General features: G+C 36.4%; 1 protein-coding gene across 7 annotated transcripts in view; it reads right to left on the bottom strand.

Moving 5' to 3' along the window:
- The window catches only part of WDFY3 (WD repeat and FYVE domain containing 3), a 258,678-nt gene that overhangs the window by 136,924 nt on the left and 103,483 nt on the right, over nt 1–18,271 (bottom strand). For all 7 annotated transcript variants that reach the window (XM_014585831.2, XM_014585832.2, XM_006143286.3 and 4 more), the window contains exons 8-11: nt 16,554–16,720; nt 11,571–12,038; nt 9,972–10,073; nt 5,912–6,105 (exon numbers count right to left, since the gene is read on the bottom strand). In XM_014585831.2, coding sequence (XP_014441317.1) covers nt 5,912–6,105; nt 9,972–10,073; nt 11,571–12,038; nt 16,554–16,720 — 931 coding nt within the window. The remainder of the gene's footprint in view (nt 1–5,911; nt 6,106–9,971; nt 10,074–11,570; nt 12,039–16,553; nt 16,721–18,271) is intronic.

Below are 18,271 nucleotides of genomic sequence, written 5' to 3'. Positions count from 1 at the left end.
CAAAGGAAAAAATCTCTTAAAAAAAAAAAAAAAAAAAAGACAAGAAATATGTAAATTATAAGTATAAATGAAATTTGAAAACACAGTGCCTTCCTTCCATTATTTTGAAACCAATAAATTTCCACTTTAAATAAACTTGTAATAGTAAATCATACGAATGCCACGCTTAAAAAAATGATCTATTTCTTCTATGACAGAGAGAAAGCGATGGGGAGGATGGTAAGGAGCAAAGAGAGGAGGCGCTCCCAGCAAGGTCTTTACTGACATTCTGACAGGACTGCAGCGTCATTTCATATCTGAAACACTCGGACATCATGAATCATTTAATTTCTTGGTTAAATCGATAAATGATGATACACTAAAGGTACAATGAGATTTGGATGTTCAGTGGTTGAAAAGGCAAAATCATCTGCTATACATTAATGCTGTGTGTCAGGAGAGCTACAAAGTAGGATGCATCGTATAATGTCAGGTTTATGCACAAGTAATTACAAATTAAACTTCACAGGTCTGGATGTAATATGTGTCAGCTGAACAGAGACATGGACAGCGAGTTCTGAGCGCAGCAAATATGGAAACTGGAGCTGAGACCCCAGTCCCAATGCCTCCAACACTACTTGGTGCGCTCGAGGCAGTGGAGGACTGGAGCTGGCTCACACCGATTCTTCAACAGTTAGTTGCCATATTTTCAGAAATGTTGAATCAACTGTTAAACACCATCATAATGAAAAACTGAGTAATATCAATGTATAGCAAAATAAATTATTTAAAAATATAAGTAATACTCAAAACATCACTTACAAATTTTCTATATTTGGCTATTACCTATTATGCTCTTAAGAACATGTATGTGTTGAGACCAGCAGGTGGCTAGGTGGTTGGGGTGCTGGACTCCCACATGGCCAACCACAGTTCGAGTCCCGGATCTGATGGCTTGCTTTCTCTCTCTCTCTCTCTCTCTGTCTCTCCCCCTACCATTCTCTCTGGTGAGTGCCGTGTCCTATAGCAAATTAAAATAATAATAATAATAAGTAAAATTAAGTTTAAATAATCCTTATAAAAAAGAAAGACAAAAAAAAGAACATGGCTGTGGAAATACTATATAATGAGGTGCCACTGTGCTTCTCTTTTTTTCTTTTTTTAGCTACAGGGCATGTGTACTCACCAGAGAGACAGGGAGAGACAGAGAGACAGAAAGTGAGAAATCACCCCCCAGGTGGATGGCCACGCAGCAATCCCTTCTCCTCCATTCTCCTCTCGGGATCTTGGGCATGCATGCACACGTGCCTGGCGTGAGTTTAAGCCACCAGGTCCAGGACTTGAACTGCGGTCGACTACGTGGGAGTTCAGCGACATAGCCATTACGCTAACTGTTGGTCCCTACTGTGCCTCTCTTTCCAGTCACATTCAGTAACACAATAGTTGGCCACAATAGGCCACATTTCAAGCATTCACACCATGTATTGATAAAACAGTAAATACAATGCCTCAGGACCCCTTCCCATCCTCTTTCAACCTGATAGTCAGTTAGTTATTAATATTAACTAGAATAACATTGCCTTAAAAATATGGGCCTGCTCTTGATGGCTCTACCACCAGTATTTTACAAATACAATTAATAAGGTGCCAAAAGAGGAGGAAACTCCATGTTAAAAACTGTTGACAACATTAACATCTTTTGAAGCTATCTTTTCTCATAACAATCCCTTCGAATATACAAATGTTCCTCAAATATTGATACTCATGCCAAAGTCCTTTTTTTCTAAGAGATAAATACAGTCAGATGAATCTTGCTTTTAAAATGAAATGCATATTTAAAATTGTCATTAAACAATAATCAGAACAATATGGAATATACAATAGCATAAAGGAAAAAAAAGTGTTACAGTGAAAAACAATTTAAACTAAGAATATTGTGCCCAGCAAGATTATCTTTCATATGGGAAGAGAAGACAAGAACATTCTCAGATAAACACAACCTGAAAGAATTTAATGACACCAAACCAGTTCTCCAAGAAGTTCTGAAGGGAGTGTTATATCAGGAAAACAAAAATCAGACACAGAAATGAGTTAAAAAAACATCTAAGGAAAGGGCCAGCTTAATGGTAGGGACAAGCCCATATTTGAATATTATCTTCCAGAATTTAAACAGAAAGCTTGGACCACAACAGAAGTTAGATTAAGTACATGAGACTGAGCTGATAAAATAGAATTTTATGGCTTTTGACTAAATACTGATCTTTTTCTATGCTTTGTAGTACAGAGATAAGGATTTTTTCTCTTGAACTGTCAACAGATCCAGGTAACTACTATTTGAACAGAATCCTAACCTGCTTCCTGGCTTTAAGTCTTAAGCAAAGTTCTCTTAACATTTTTTTATTTTGATTTATTAAAACTAAAACTGCCTTTCTTGAAATTAAAAAACACATAAAAAAAAAAAAAAGAAAGAAAACCATGCCATCAATAATGGGTGCATGAGTGCCCAAAAACCCAGCAGGATAATGGAGAAGGGACTGCAGCATGACCAACCTCCCCAGGGGGTGATATCACACTTTTCCTCTCACTGTCTCTTTCAGGCAAGCGTACATGCCCTATGGCAAAAAATTACACACACACACACACGCACGCACACATACACACACACACCATTCTTTGTTGAAGATGCTATACAAACTAGAGATAGGTTAAGCCAACTCTTTAGGAATAAGTCATGTTTTTCTGAGTATCTCCCATGTACACATTAAGTATACACATTCCTAAACAAATCATTGCTTTTCTCTTACTCTAAGAACTTGGAGAGTAGAGGGAAAATTGCCCTATTCTCACCTACAGATGAAGGTACTAGGAAAGAAAATCAGAGCAGAGAGAGACTGGGTCACAAGGGCCTTGGAGGCTGGGATAAACACACTGGCTTTGTATCTGTTACTATTTAAATTGCAAAAATAGTTCACCCAATTCCTGAATATCTCCAAATATTAATATTTAACTTGACTGATCTCATGATCTCTTTTTCTCTTTCCAATTTCTTGTATGTTTCAAAGTTTGTGTGTATTTTCCCTTTTAAAAAAAGAATCCCTTACCCACAGTAAAATGATTAAAATTAGAAAATTTACACTGGAACAATACAATGATATATTCTACACACCTACTCATGTTTTTGTCAAATATCGGTAACATCCTTTATAGTTAAAAAAAAAAAAGAATTCAAGATCATATTCAGTAACAGTTCTTAAATCATTTTTAATTTCATTTTTGAAGAATACAGGTCAGTTACTTTACAGAGAGTCTGAAATTTTGGGTTTATCTGATATTTTCTCATAGTTAGATTTGCACTATATATAATTCTGGTAGAAAACTGAAAAAAAAAAAAAGTAATGCGGAATTCTTCTCGGTGCTTCATGAGAGGTAGGACATGCTGTTCATCAATTCCATCATAGGCTAAGTTAATTTTGATCATTTGGTTAAGGTAGAGTCTATTCACCATTTGAAATTTAAAATTATTCTTTGAAGACACACCTTGAGAATATAAAAACCCTATTTCTCAAACTTTCATCCCATATGGTTAGTTACCCATGATAACTTTTTGTTTTTAAGTTCATTAATGTATTCCATAAGTACCCTGACAAGGTCCCAACACCGACCCACCCTCGATTTTAGCCAGTCCAGGTCATGGGCATGTATGTGCCTAGTGTACTCAGGGAGGTCAGAGGACACAAACTGGCAGCCTTCCTATGCAGGTCTGCTTCACAGACCCTGTGCTATACCACTGTGCTTCTTTCACCTCAACCCAGGATGAGTTTTCCCTGCATAATTTATTATTACAATAGATAGTGATTTTCTTGATTATTTTATTATAATTTTAACAGTAAATGAGAGTGTTTCCTCCTCTCTCAGTTATTTGATAATTTGTATTTATTTACTTACTTATTTTCTTTGATTATTTCCCTACTTTTTAACTAAATAAAATGTTTTAGGTTCATTTTTCTTTACCTGCCCTGTCGCTGGAATAAACTATTTCTCCAAGGAGTCCTGGTTCCTTATAATGGGAAATAGTATTTAGAAACTATGGGTCAATAAATGAATGAAATAATGTAAATCTTAATGAGCTTATCTCATTTTACCCAGATGTCATTTAAATACAAGTTTCTGGTCAAAAAAGGCTGTTTCTTTTGAAAAAACATGGATAGCGCAGAAGTTAAAAGTGTAACTCTGTAGGAAGACTAGTTGAGTCTAGATCTTGGCTTCTCTATCTATCAGATATAAACACCGGGGGGTGTGGGGGGGTGTTGCAGATTACAATTTGTAAAAGAGAGGTGCTAAAAGAATCTATTTTTATTGGTAGGACTAAATAAGCAGATGTAACTAAATGCAGACAATATTATTTGGCACATAAGCAGCAGCAAATAAGTGATGGTTGTACTGCTGCTGACGTGCAGTACTAATTCACTTATCAGAAAATTAAAAGTGACACCTTTAACTTTATTCTAAAAATTTCTTTTCTTTTTTTTTTTGAGAGGTTTTCGCTATAGGGCGCATGTGCTTGCCAGACAGACAGAGACAGACAGAGAGACAGAAAGCGAGAAATCACCCCCCAGGTGGGATGGTCACGCCGCAATCCCTTCTCCTCCATTCTCCTCTCGGGATCTTGGGCACGCATGCACACGCGCCCGGCGTGAGTTTTAAGCCACCGGGTCCGGGACGCGAACCGCGGTTGACTACATGGGAGTCTAGCGACATAGCCATTACGCTAACTGCTGGTTCCCTATTCTAAAAATTTCTTACACAGGCATATGAGAGACCATGGTAATGCGAAAGAATATATATGTACATAATTTTGTGTAAAACATAGTGGTATTTTGTATTGAAATCTGGGATTGGAGCCAGAAGGTGTCATGGTGGTTAAAGTGCTGGACTCCCACATGGCTGACCACAGTTCAAGTCCTGGACCTGGTAGCTTGCTTTCTTACTTTCCCTCTCTCTCTCGTCTCTCTGTCTCTCTTTGATCAAATTAAAAAATTAATAATAAATAAAATTAAATACATGAATCTTAAAAATAAATCTGGGGGTTAACTCTACTTCCTCAAAAACAAATTAGTATATAAACATATACAAATTACATGACCTCTCTAAATCCTAATTATTCTCATCTACAAAATAGGATGTTATGTTAGAGGCTTGCTAAGGAATAATGATAAAAATCATGTACATTTCTAGTAGATGAACTGTCTACTGGAACACCCACTATATACATACATATATATTTACATACACATATATATGTATACAAAGTCATATAAAACATTTTATTTCACAGAGGCATAACCTTGTGAGTGATTTTAACTGAATACAAAATGTCTATATTGGGACCAGCAGTTGGCGTAATGGCTATGTCGCAGGACTCCTTTGTAGCAGACCGCGGTTGAAGTCCCAGACCCGGTGGCTTAAACTCATGCCAGGTGCATATGCGTGTGTGCCCAAGATCCCAAAAGGAGAATGGAGAAGGGATTGCGGTGTGACCATCCCCTCTGGGGAGTGATTTCTCACTTTCTGTCTGTCTTTCTGGCAGGCGCATGTGTCCTATAGCAAAATACCTCTCCAAAAAAAAAAAAAAAGAAAATGTTTGTATTTAGTATATATTAAGATGCTGTATATCACTCATATACTTTTTATTTAAGGTATTATTTCTATATGCCAAGATAATTACTGTCAAGGTTTAGCAGCAGTAATGCATATGAAAGACATGAATGACTTTCAGATGAATAAGTCTTTTCAAATGCCTCTACAAAGCTGTGTGTTTCTTCTGGTAATTTGGATTTCTGAAATTTCTGCCTGTCACTTAAATATAAATCATTAAAAAGTAATCATAGGTCTTAGTAGTAAAAGAGTAGAAACACACATTTATACGACTTACCCTTAATATGTCAGTCTTCAGCTGCAGTTCTGTTGGTGGGGCTGAATGCATCAAACCCAGGAGAGTGCCCATGTCGTCATCCCCATTTGGAGAGAGCACCAACTGCTGGATCGTCATCAGGGCATGCTGCCGGCACTGAGGGTACTTCACTATATTATGCGCACATCTTGCACCCCCAAATTCTCGGAAGATTCCTTGAAGGAGGGAGAAAAAGAAAAACACTGGATAACTTAAAACTTCCTGAGACAAGCCAGATGAATTAAAATTCGATTTTTTTTGTAGGTATAGTAACTCAAAAGATTGCAAATTAAACCTACCCAGCTATTTCTCCCTTAAATTATAGTGCAAAATCACAAGGCAGGATATCTGCCAAAGTATATGTGCATCTTCTCTAGATCCTTAACACTAGATGAATGTCCTGATATGTTTACCATGGCTAAATTCTCCATATCTAGATCATTCGGAAAGTTTACTCAATACTGAAATCACTTTATGTAAAAAGGCTTTAGAATGAACAATACCCCAGAAAGATGAGATTTAAATGAATAAGGCGTTCAAAGAAGTAGCAATAAAGAAATAGAATAAATTATTCTATTATGGGAAAAACTATAAAGAACTAAACGTTTTTAATTGATTGAGCACAAAAACAAAAATAGACAAACTCTATAGAAGAAAGCATCAGTTGGGCCAGGAGGTGGCATAGAGGTGAAGGCAGTTGGATCCCACCTGGCCAGCAGCATGGTTCAAGTCCTGACCAGGAGGTCTGAAAAACATGCTGGATGTGTGTACATGCGTACTCAAAATTCCTAGAAGAGAATGGAGCAGATGGCATTGCAGTGTGGTCATCCCCTCGGGAGAAGATTTCTCACTTTCCCTCTCTATCTTTCTCTCTCTCAGTGAGCACACACTGTCTTAAAAAAACAAACAAACAAACAAACAAAAACTTATTTTTTTAAAAAAGGAGGAAGAAATATGAAAACATCTGTCATTGTACTGCTTTGGCATCTTCACACAGATTGGTTTATTTAATCTCTTCTCCTCTTGAGAAGCTGAGTAATGGCCAAAGTCACTAGTAAATGCAGAGCAGGATTTATGCCTACACAGCCCAGCTCTGATACTGCTCTCATATCAAGCACCAACCTCATTCACACACACACACACACACAAACACACAAAAGTCCAAGTGCCTTGAATTACTAATTATTATTTCTTCTAATTCCTCTACCCTTAATGCTTTAGTAACATTTTTATATATTTTCATTATAGTTTATATCAAACAGCCTTAATATTAATATTTGTGTGCTTTGGTCTCCCATTAAACTCAGATTACCTCCAAATCCATGTTTCCATAAATATTTGTTGAGTGAGTAATTGACAGTATAATTTTGCTCTTGCAGCCAGTATCCTTTCTATTTAGTGATTTCCTAATTGCTAACTTCATAATAATTATCTTAGAGTGAGTGTGAGTCATGAGATTCAACATTTGTGGAATTTGTAACATCCTTTGATTATGTGAAGACCGTATGAACTTGTCTCTAGATTGTTAGTTGAGGCCCCTTAGATAATCATAATGGCCAATAGTTTTATAATACACCCTATAAAGAAAGCACTAGGTTAAGTTCTGAGATCACACAGATGGTAACATCTTTCTTACTAAGGAAAAGAAGCACAGTAAGAAAAGAACTGCATAAAAATGTTTGGCATTTTAGGAGATGTATTAAGTGACTTTTGGTACTTGGGGTGAACTCTCATTCCTCCACATGAGTACAGTTGTTCAACCTTTCCCCATGCAACTCTGCCAAATAATCGAAAACTAATTTGCAAATAAATTCTTGTTAGTGTACATGTTTCTGAATATCTCCATCAACAAAATGTTAAGTATAGCATCCATTAAACGTTATCATATTTTTTGTCTCAATTACCTACTAAATTCATTCAACTCTGCCTTGGTATTTGCTGAAATTGTGTTTAAATGTTTACTTATCTAATTATTTGCTTACATCTTTCTCCATTAAATTGTAATTTCATTGAACTAAGAATTATCTTTTGCATCTTTAACATACCTAGCACAGTGCTTGCAACACATATTTTAAATGTGCTGAATGTTAAGTTTCTCTGCATTCAGGCAAACAACCATGATTTTTTTTGGCATGGTGTTTACTCATCCATCACTTCCATAACACATAAAATATAATCCAAGCTCTTTACCATGTCTTAAAAAGTTCTGTAGTCTCTAAACCCAGTTTAACCATCTGAACTCACTTTTCCCTCATTCCTCTCAAGTATATAGATGGATATTGTTGCCTGAGTTTTTTAACATAGAGTAAGATTTCAAGTAATCTTTTTCTTTTTTGGAGAGGTTTTTGCGATAGGGCACATGTGCTTGCCAGAAAGACAGAGAGACAGAAAAAGAGAAATCACTCCTGGGAGGGATGGCCACGCCGCAATCCCTTCTCCTCCATTCTCCTCTTTGGATCTTGGGCACTTACGCACACGCACCTGGTATGAGTTTAAGTCACTGGGTCTGGGACTCAAACCGCGGTGGACTGCATGGGAGTTCAGCGACATAGCCATTATGCTAACTGCTGGTCCCAGTAATCTTTTTCTTAAAAGCAAAAGTGATTATTTTATAAATACAGTTTGACTGCTAATGACAGGTTTAAAAAAATGAATAAAAAGGAACTGAGACAAAGATGAAATAAAATATTTAACAAATCTTATTTACCTGGAAGAAGTTAAGCTTTTTTTTTTTTTTAAGAAATATTTTTGCTATAGGGCACATGCACACTCCGGAAAGACAGAGACAGAATGAGAGAAATCATTCCCCAGGAGAGATAGCCATGCCACAGTCCTTTCTCCTCCATTCTCCTCCTGGGATCTTAGGCATGCACGCAAATGAGCCTGGTGTGAGTTTCAAGCAACTGGGTCTGGAACTTGGACTTTAGTTGACTATCTGGGAGTCCAGTGACATAACTGGTCTCAAAGGTAAGTTTTTTTTTTTTTTTTTCTTTTTTTTTTTGAGAGCTTTTTGCTACAGAGTGCATGTGCTCACCAGAAAAAGAGAGACAGAAAGCAAGAAATCACCCACCCAAGGGGTATGGTTATGCCACAGTCCCTTCTCCTCCATTCTCCTCTTGGGATCTTGGGCACACATGCACGTGCACCCGGTGTGAGGTTAAGCCACTGGGTCCGGAACTTCAATCATGGTCGACTACATAGGAGTTCAGTGACATAGCCATTATGCTAACTGCTGGTCCCCACAAAGGTAAGCTTTATTAGAGAATCATTTATCACTATTCCCGAAGGGTATAACATTACAATACTCTAACCTGTCTTGCCAAAATATTGAGGAAATCACCACATGAAAGAAATGGAAATAATTTAAGTATCCAAATTACTTGAATGAGGGCATTTATGTAAGTCAAAAAAATAGAAAAGTGATCAGCTGGTGGCATGGTGGTTAAGGTAGCCAGATCTCACATGGCCAACTACATGATTTAAATACTAACATGGCTTTAAGTCTTTTAAGTGGCTTGAGAAACACTTCAGGTACATGTGTGTGTGTGTGTGTGCCCAAATCCCGAAAGGAGGACATGGGAAAAAAGAGATTGACCATTCTCTCTCTTTTCTTGCTTTCTCTCTCTCCAGTGAGCACATGGACCATCTGGGAAAATTTTTAAAACTTTTAAAAAGGAGCAAAGCATACTTTAAACATTAGGTATACTATAAAAAGCAGCATGGAACATTTTAAAATGGCAATACCATTATATATTTTATCATTAATACACTTTGAATGGTCAAAAGTATTGGATTTGGATGGGGCTGGCAAGGTAGCATGGCATTTATAGTGCTGAACTCCTACATGACCAACCGTGGTGTGAGTCCTGGACCTGGTGGCTTGAAAACCACACACACATTGCATTTTTAAAGTACATAATTGTACCATCATTGAATCTATAGTTTTTTCCTTTAATATGAGCATTTCAGAAGCAAGAATCACTAGAGAAAATGTAACCAGAGGTAATCTAAGAAAGCATAAGCTTGAGGTTTCCCTAATTACCTGCATTTGTGTTTGATCCCTGAAGAAGGACTGTCAAGGTCTCCATAACCAACAAAGCCAGGTGTTTTTGGTCTTCAACTGAACTATTATTTCTTGAGTCCCCTAGGAAAAAAGTTCAAAGATCCAAATCACAAAAGTGATATACTTAATTTTTCTTGATTCAATTCATTTTAATAATTCCTTTTAATATTCTTTCTTTTCTTTTTTCTTTTTAAAATTTATTTATTTATTTATTTATTTATTTATTTATTTATTTAGCTTAGCTTCTGTTATATGGCGCATACTCTTGCTGGAGAAAGACAGGAAAAGACAGAAAGAAAGGAAAAATGAGAAAGCACACCTGCCAGAGAAAGATGGCTTCACCACTGTCCCTTCTGCATTTGCCTCTCAGTATTTGAGACACTCACAAATGCCCCAGTGAGTTTTCAAGTCACTGGGTCCTCATGTGGGATCTAGCCACCTTAACCTCCACACCACTGGCTGGGCCCCTTTTCATATTTCTTTAATGGTCACTTTCATCACTAATATTATAGATACAATATGACAGTTAAAATAATACATATGCCCACCATCTGATGAAATAGGCTTAAAATCACTATTACCAGATTTTATTTTAGTGTGACTAGAACATTATAGTTATCAGACCAATATTAAAAATGAAAATGCAGGGTCAGCACTGTCATCTAGTGTTTAAGGGAGCCAGATCCCACAAAGCTGAACACAGTTCAAATCCTCACCCCAGTGATTTGAGAAACCTGCTGGGCATGTATGTGTGTGTGCCTAAAATCTCTACAGAATCAAGAAATGAAGAAGGGATTTCAGCATGATCAGCCCACTAGGGGGTGCTTTCTCCCTCCCTCTCTCTCTCTCTCTCTCTCTCTCTCTCTCTCTCGCTCACTGGCTAGTACACATACCCTCTGGCAATTAAAAACAAAGCCAAACAACAAAAAAGAAACCCAAAAAACAAAAATACCAAAGTTAAATATATCATTCTTATAGGAGTTTCCCAATCAAGGAGGTGAACAGAAAAATGCTAATACCCTTCCTAAAAAGCTTATGAATAATTCTGCCTATCTTGTATTAGTTCATATTTAATATTTACTAATTACCAGCTACTACTAGACTTTTATCAGATTTAGCAGAAAGGTACTGAATGATAAAATATGTATATGAATATGACATCACGAAATAGATTTGCTCTCTATAATTACTAAAAACATTCTGTGGTACCTACACATTTAATTATGTTTAACGATAAGTAAAATTAATAGTAATTCCAATTATTTCCAGAAGTTTTTTAATTTCCCTCTTAGAAGTCCAAAGTACTAGACACTGGTCAATTACGAATGGGTCATACATGGTTTTCCTCAGGTTTCACATTACTTTAAACCTCTTCCACCATGAGGGCATAATTCTAGACTCCCTTTCCCCAGTCCCCTAAGAGAGGAGAACACATTATCCTTTAGAAACACCCAACAGGATGTCACAATAATACATCTTAGGAAGTCATTCAAATTGACAACTAAATGAAAGGTACAACAGGAACAAACAATAGGCCCAAACCCTTTTATGAAACAAATATAAATTATGGAACTTTACCTTGTTCATTTAGTGCCTGAGTTGGATCCTTTAAGAGGGCAGCATATTTATGCAAAAGATTTACCATGACCTCCAGAAGGCCCACCTCCCTGAACACATCTTTAAATATGTAGTCATGTCTTGTAAACTTTAGAAGTGTTTTCATTGCAATAATGCTACAGTGGTAAGAAGAGCTAGATTTTAAGAGGATACTAACACTAATAAGTTCTTTACAAGGGATATAATTTAAGCTAAAAACAACAAACTCCAACATCTCAAAGTATTTGTTTTGTACTTCAGGAAGTTTAGAAATCTTCTCTGCAAACTGTGACAGTGTGTGCTGTGATTCCAGGATGAAATAATTGGCACTGTCAGCCATGTAAATGTTCGTGATGGCATCAAGGATGATTTGGGCAAGGAAGTTGGTTTTTGCTTTTAAAAACGCATTCTGAAGCACTGCAAAGGCCTGGATGTTTCTCACACTGTGACCTAAAATAGAAAACAAGAACAGGAAAGTAGGTGCAATGTGATATTTTAATCATGACAAATAGCCTTTTGAAAACATTATCAATTGTTAACATTTCTCTACTGTTTCCTAAGAACATACTCTTTTTCCACAAGATCTTACTTTTCATCGGGTGCAAATTGTTTAAATAAAAATAAATGACACTGATTAAACTTTTAATGCATCAATACAAATATTCCAATTCAAACACAATACACGCTGGAAAATCAGACTGTTTTAGAGAGCATGAGAGCATTATTACACAGATTCCGGCTTCAGAGCTTGGGAACATGCGGTGGTTTCACATTTTGTTATTTTAAGATTGACCTTGTCTGAAAGAGCAGTTATTTCTCAGTTTGAAAAGACTTTGAGGCTGAAGAAGTAATTGGCCCAAGCAATAAAAATGAAAGTAAGAAAGTAAGAGAGAAAAAACTCCCTAAGTCCCAATTTTCTCTTTGTAATTACAACACTGTAATTAAAGTGCAATTTCTTCACATAGACAGCTGTTACAGCAATTTATAGCAAGCTACTAGTTATGTTTTTAAACCTCTGGTTTTTCAAAGATATTAACTGGAAAAAAGCAATAATCTTTATAGATGACTACTGTAGGGCAAAACAGTGACAATAATTATTTAAAAAGTTAACATAGAAACTTACATGTGAGGCACATGGAAACAAGTGCTTCCCTCTAAAAACTGTCCCTTGGTTCTACAATTACTAAGAATATATAGTATTTGCAAGAGTGACCAAAAAATCAACACAGAATAAGGAAGATTTCAAAAGAGGGTAAACATAAATCTAGGGAAAAAATAAAATGGTTTGAAAGACTATTCAGAAATCCTTGTTTGGACACTATGGAAAAATATAAAGATTTCTAAATACCTCCAGTCCAAATATGATTTTAATGTTTTGGATTTTTTTTTGCTTTGCTTATAACACATAAATATATTCCGGCTAGTGGCCTAATGTTTATGCAGTTCAATCCATAGACCAATTACATGGTTTGAGTCTTGGACCCAGTGGTTTGAAAAACAAGCTGGGCACATGTGCATATGTTCCCAAATCCCCAAAGAAGGGAGAAATAGAGGAGAAGAGGTTACGGTGTGACTATGCCCACGAGGGGGGTACTTTCTATAATAGCTTTCTCTTTCTCTCTGTCTCTTTCCTATCTGTCTCTGTCTCGTGCACACTTTCTCTGGCAAAAGTCAAAAAAGAAAGGGTGGATGAAACAGGCATAAGTAAAATGAAATATAAGTAAAGGTTTAAATAAAGAAATGTGGGGGCCAGCAGGTAGCCTGGATGATTAAGGCACTGGACTCCCACACCACCAACTGCAGTTTGAGTCCTGGACCTGACACTTTGCTTTTTCACTCTGGCCCCACCCACTGCCTCACTGTTCTCTCTCTGGTGAGCATGTGTGCCCTATAGCAAATTAAAAGGACACGTATAGTCTTTTCTTATAAAGAGATACACTCTATATTGGGAGCCAGCAGATGTCATAATGGTTGTGTCACTGAACTCCCATGTAGTTGACAGCGGTTTCAGACCCAGACCCGAGGGCTTAAAACTCACACTGGGCACGTGTACATGCATGCCCAAAATCCTGAGAGGAAAATGGAGAAGGGATTGTGGCATGGTCATCCCCAACACCCCCCGAGATGGGGGGAGATTTCTTGCTTTCTGTCTCTCTCTGACTCTCTGGCGAGCACATGCATCATATAGGAGAAAAATCTCTCTTAAAAAAATAATAATAATAAAAAAGTAACATTAAAACCACTCATTCTCTTTAGGGGACAAATTTAGAAACTGTGGAGAGCTGAGTCATAGTTCTCATCTTGGAAACATTTCTGCAATAGTAAGATCAGAAACCACCATGAAGTTGTTATTAAGCTGAACGTGTATTTCCCATTTAAAGATAAGGACTACATTTTCCTTTAATGTCCTTTGGAAAATCTTTCTGCTAGCAAAGATACACAGCTTTACAGGAGCTCTTGCCATAGAATTTGGAAAAACAAGTCATTTTTAAGCTATAACATATACAAACAGGTTCATAGGTAATAGTGGAGTTTACATTTTCTTTTAAATGATTTATTTCTATACTTTTTCACTTATCTAAAATCAGCACTAAGAATAAGATGGGTAAATATGATGAGCATACGATACGAATGTCTAGAGTAACAGAAGGTACACATATTAAAGTTTACTTTTTATAATGTAATTATATCAACAAATTGGTGAAAATTCATTAATAACATGAATTTACCTTCAAAATCAAAGGGACACCAATGAAATCAAATACATTTCCAAAAGCACTGTGAGCAAGTAATTGATAATAAGATAACAAGATAAAACCACATGTGTTAGAATAGACACGGCCCCAACCCATATGAGTCTAAAACAAGAGTTACAATCTGTGAGGAACTATCACCACCTCGTGCTTAGTGTGAAGCATGGCACTGTCACAAATGGCTTTCCTCATCTCTATTCTTACACAACAGTCCCTCATCCCTTATCTGAACAAGATTAATAAGAAATCTGCCACGAAAAAGGGTCACATTAAAATTAATAATAAAACAAAAACTATTAAGTCAAACAAAGTCAAGAGTACTTCAAAAATCAACTGCATTTCTATAAAGTGGCAATGAGCAATCCAAATCAAATAGAGAAAATAATTTTGTTCACAACAACACCAAGAAGAATAAAATTATATAAGGATAGAGTCAACAAAGAAACAAAGTATTGGGCCAGCCTGTGGCCTGCTGGTTAAGGTGGCTGGATCCCACATGGTCAACTGTGGGGTTTAAGCCCTGGATCTGGTGGCTTAAGACACACATTGGTGCATGTGCATGTATGCTCAGAATTCCCAAAGGAAGTAAAAAACGGGAGAAGGGATTACGATGTGAACAAGCCCCATGAGGGATAATTTCTCACTTTCCCTCCTCTCCCTGTTCTCTTCAGCAAGCACATATGCCTTCTGGCAAAAAAAAGAATAAAAGGAAAAGAAGGAAGAAAAGAATGAAGGGAGAGCTATATAATAAAAACTCTTAACACACTGCCGATAGGCCTAGCTCCATGACCTAGTGGATAATGGAGTTGGATCCCAAATGACTGGCTGAGGTTCAAATCCTAGTCCTGATGGCTTGAAAAACATGCTGAGCCTGTATGTGTGCATGCCCAAGATCCCAAGAGGATGGAGAAATGGAGGTGAAGGGGTGGAAATGACCATGCTTCATTGCTCCCTTTCTCTTTGTTTCTCTGTCTCTTTCTGTTTCACATGCCCTCTGGCAATTAAGATTACACACTACTGACTGGAAAAGACTCAAATAAATGGAGAACTCTAGGATTTTCTTGGGTTGGAGAACTCAATACTGTCAAGATGTCAATTCTCCCCAACCTGATCTGAGATTTAATATACTATCAATCAATACCTCAGCAGGTTTTCTTCCAATAATAATTATTAAATTTATATAGAAGTTCAAAAGACCAAAAATAGCCAAAATGATTTTGAAAAGGAAAAACAAAATGGTAAACTCATATTACCTCATCTTAAGACTTAATACACAATACAAAGCCATACTGATCAAGATAGCATACGAAGTAACAATGATGTGAAAGAAACTATGAGTCTTTGGGAATGGCTACTGCACATTAAAAAAAAATTAAACAAACAGTACAACTAGCTTGTTTTCTTATGTAATTAAGTGTTCTTAACTATTAAATAGGTTTTTCTAAGTATAAGATCTTTAGACGAGGGTCTAGATGTTACGAAATCTAGACTATAAAAGTTTATTGTCTGGGGCCAGCAGGTGGCATAGAGGTTAAGGCACTGGATCCCATCCCATATGGCCGACTGTGTGGTTCAAGTATCAGATAGGGGCAGCCTGAAAATCACTCTGGGCATATATGGCGTACCTGCCCAAAATCCTGACAGAGACTAGAGGAGAAGGGACTGTGATGTGGCTATGCCTTCCAGAAGGTGATTTCTCAATTTCCTGCTCTCTTTCTGCTGAACACATGTCCCATAGCAAAAATTAAAAAAAAAAAAAAAATTCTCTGACCTAAATGAAATTATGTAACTTCTTTGTACTCAGGTTTGCAAAGTTTTAAAGAAAATATAAGCATTTATATACCTAATAGTTCTAGAGATCAAAGTGTGAATAAATTTCCATCCTTGTAAAGTAGAAATGTGTGGGTGCTAACATTCAAAAGGACGATATTTAGATTATAAAATTATTTGCTGTTAAGATGAAATGCTACAAATTTCACTGATTTTTATGATAATCTTATTATTTTCAGGTATATGATCTGCTAGAATAAAGACTGTAACTCAAGAAATTCTTATTTGACTTAAACCATAAAAAAACTCAAACTTCAACCAAAAGAAAATACTACGTTTATACACAATACACAAATAATCAAAGTAAGATGAATTTGTTTTCTGTTTTTCTGAGGAGCTTGAAATGAAACACCAAACACAAACCAAAACAAAACAGACTCACCTTTGCCTGCAGGCTGAGGTACTGCAAACCCAGGCAACAAAAAGGGCGCCCCTGTGGTAACACCAGCTGGTTTTAGTTCATTGACACCGTATGTTGTGAGGGATGTTATCAGATTAACCAGATCTTTCAAGGCATCTTTGGACTCTGCCTCTTTTGCTTGTTCCAACCTAGAAAAAGGACGACACAGCAAATATTTTTATTCTCTCGTTGTATTCTCAAGTTTAAAACAGAAAAGTATTTTCCAGTTTTATAAATCTATTAACTACTCTGAGAAATTTCTCCTTACTATTATTCCTTATAAAGACACTTTTTAGAGAGGGGCAGAGTGAGAAAGAGAGAGGGAAAGGGAGAAAGCAAGTCGCCAGGTCCGGGACCTGAACCGTGTTCAGCCATGTGAGAGTCCGGCGCCCTAAACCACCACACCACCTGCTGGCCCCCATAAACACATTTTTTTTTATTATAATACAAATTTTATTATTATAGACATTATGGTATATTTGAAAGAAAACCATACTAATACTCAAAAACAATTATATATACACTGATTTCCACAGATTTATTTTAGGTAAACCGCTAATGTTTGGAGAAACTGTTTATATAATAAAGGAATTAGATTAAACAATATTTCAAATTCTCTAAAGCATTAAAGTTATAAAGTTATTATCTATTTTTTTCTAAGATATTTTTGCCATTAAAAGCATTTAAAAATAAATTCCTTATGAAGAGTTCTAATAATTTTCTGTATTCATTAATTAATTTTTAGGTATTCTCATTAGAGTACATTTAAATAAAGTTCTGGAAGTCTAACAATTTTTTTAAATAATATTAATTTCTTTTGGAAAAACACTGGAGTCATTTAGGAATTATCTTTTGATCATGGCTTTACTGAAAACATAAAATATCTTTTTTTAACAATTATTTAACTTTATTTATTCTTTTATTTATTTTTAATTTGATGAAAGAGAGAAAGTGAGAAAGTAAGCCACCAGGTGCAGAACTCAAACTGTGGTTGGCCATGTGGGAGTATCCAATACCTTAAACCACTATGCCACCTCCTGGTCCCAAAGATTTTTTTTTTTTAAGAATTATTTTATTTAACTTTATTTACTTGTTTATTTATTTTAATTTGACCTGAGAGGGACACAATGAGAGAGAGAAAGAAAGAGAGAGAGTGAGTAAGCTCAAGCTACCAGGTCCAGGACTCGAAACGCTGTTGGCCACATGAGAATCCAACACCCTCAACCACTATACTACCTTCTGGCTCCGGTCCCAACATAAAACGTTTTTTTACGAAAAAGATTTATTGGGACCAGCAGTTAGCATAATGGCTATGTCGCTGGACTCCCATGTAGTCAACCGCAATTTGAGTCCTGGACCCGGTGGCTTAAACTTGTGCCAGGCACGTGTGCATGCGTGCCCAAGATTCCAAGAGGAGAATGGAGGAGAAGGGACTGCAGTGTGGCCATCCCCCCTGGAGGGTGACTTCTCACTTTCTGTCTCTGCCTCTTTCTGGAGAACGCACGCACCCTATAGCAAAAACCTCTTCAAGAAAAAAAAAGAAATAAGTTTTCAAAAGTATGCTTGCTTACCATAGATAATAAGACTAAAGAATAACTAATGGCCCAGGAACAGTTAGTAGGGAATGAGCAACTCCTTTTTTTTTTTTTTAAAGAATTATTTAACTTTATTTATTTATTTTAATTTGACCAGAGAAGGAA

The sequence above is a fragment of the Tupaia chinensis genome, unplaced genomic scaffold, assembly GCF_000334495.1.
Source record: "Tupaia chinensis unplaced genomic scaffold, TupChi_1.0 Scaffold000094_1, whole genome shotgun sequence".
Taxonomy (NCBI): Eukaryota; Metazoa; Chordata; class Mammalia; order Scandentia; family Tupaiidae; genus Tupaia; species Tupaia belangeri.
Note: the sequence above shows the minus strand (reverse complement) of the source record. Positions and strands in the feature narration are given on the sequence as shown.